At 63.8% G+C, this 991-nt stretch overlaps 1 protein-coding gene across 1 annotated transcript in view; it reads left to right on the forward strand.

Annotated features, from left to right (window-relative positions):
- LOC122193941 (myotubularin-related protein 11-like) overlaps window positions 1-980 on the forward strand; it is a 3,083-nt gene extending 2,103 nt beyond the window's left edge. The window contains exon 5 of the mRNA XM_042894847.1: window positions 184-980. Coding sequence (XP_042750781.1) covers window positions 184-315 — 132 coding nt within the window. The 3' untranslated portion in view covers window positions 316-980. The remainder of the gene's footprint in view (window positions 1-183) is intronic.
- The last annotated feature ends 11 nt before the right edge of the window (window positions 981-991 follow it).

Genomic DNA, 991 nt, shown 5'->3' on the forward strand with positions numbered 1-991 from the left:
CCCGCATATCCATCTCACCCCCATGAGTGTCCCTCCCAACCCCATGTATGACCATCCCAACCCCATGTATCCATCCACCCCAATCCCATGTGCATCCACCCCAACCCCATACGTGTCTCTCCAACCCCACGTCTCCATCCCGACTCTGCAGTTCCCCACCCTGACCCCACATGCCCCCCACAGCGTGGCCGCCTGGCCTCGTGCCCGGCCCTACTGCTGGAGGAGCTGGCTCTGCTGCAGGACCGGCTCCATGCATGGCAGCAGGATGGGGCCCACGCTGAGCCCACCAGCAGCCCCCTGGCACCCTCACGGTGAGGGTCTCAGGGGGCCCTGGGGGTGGGAACCCCCCTGAAGGGACACACACTGCAGGGGTGGACTCATCCCTCGGGGTCCCTCCAGCCTGGGGGTTGTGGAGGGATGCAGCCCCCCTGGCTCAGCTGCTTCCTTTTGCTCTGCGCTGGGGCCGCGGCTCTTTGGAGCCTGGGATTTTTTGGGAGACCAGCATTTTTTTGTGCCCTGGGGTTTTTTGGGGACCACGACTCTTTGGGACCTGAGGATCTGGGGGCTTACAGCTTTTTGAGGTCCACAGCTCTTTATTGCCTGTGTTTTTTCTGGGCAGGCTGGGGCCTTTTGGGGACCACAGCTTTTTGGGGCCTGTGGTCCGTTAGCACCTGGGGCTTTTGGGGGCTCCCAGCTCTTTGGGGCCTGTAGCTTTTTGAGCCCTGTGGCTTTTTGGAGCCCAGAGCTTTATGGGGCCCACGGCTCTATGGGGCCGCATTCCTCAGTGGAGGCCCCGCAGCGGCGCTGGGGTTCCCCTCTGCCGCGGCTTAGGGGGGATCAGCGCCATGGGGCGGAGCGGTTCTGACCCCTCAGCACAACGCGGGAGCCGCAGCCCCACGGCGCGACTGGAGGGGGGGAGGCTGGGCCGCGTGTCAGCGGTGTTTGTATTTGCCTATTAAAGCACAGCGTTCTGCAGGCAACGGCGTGTGGC

The sequence above is a fragment of the Lagopus leucura genome, unplaced genomic scaffold (assembly GCF_019238085.1).
Source record: "Lagopus leucura isolate 7727_CA_CO unplaced genomic scaffold, USGS_WTPT01 31200-0_obj-0_obj, whole genome shotgun sequence".
Taxonomy (NCBI): Eukaryota; Metazoa; Chordata; class Aves; order Galliformes; family Phasianidae; genus Lagopus; species Lagopus leucura.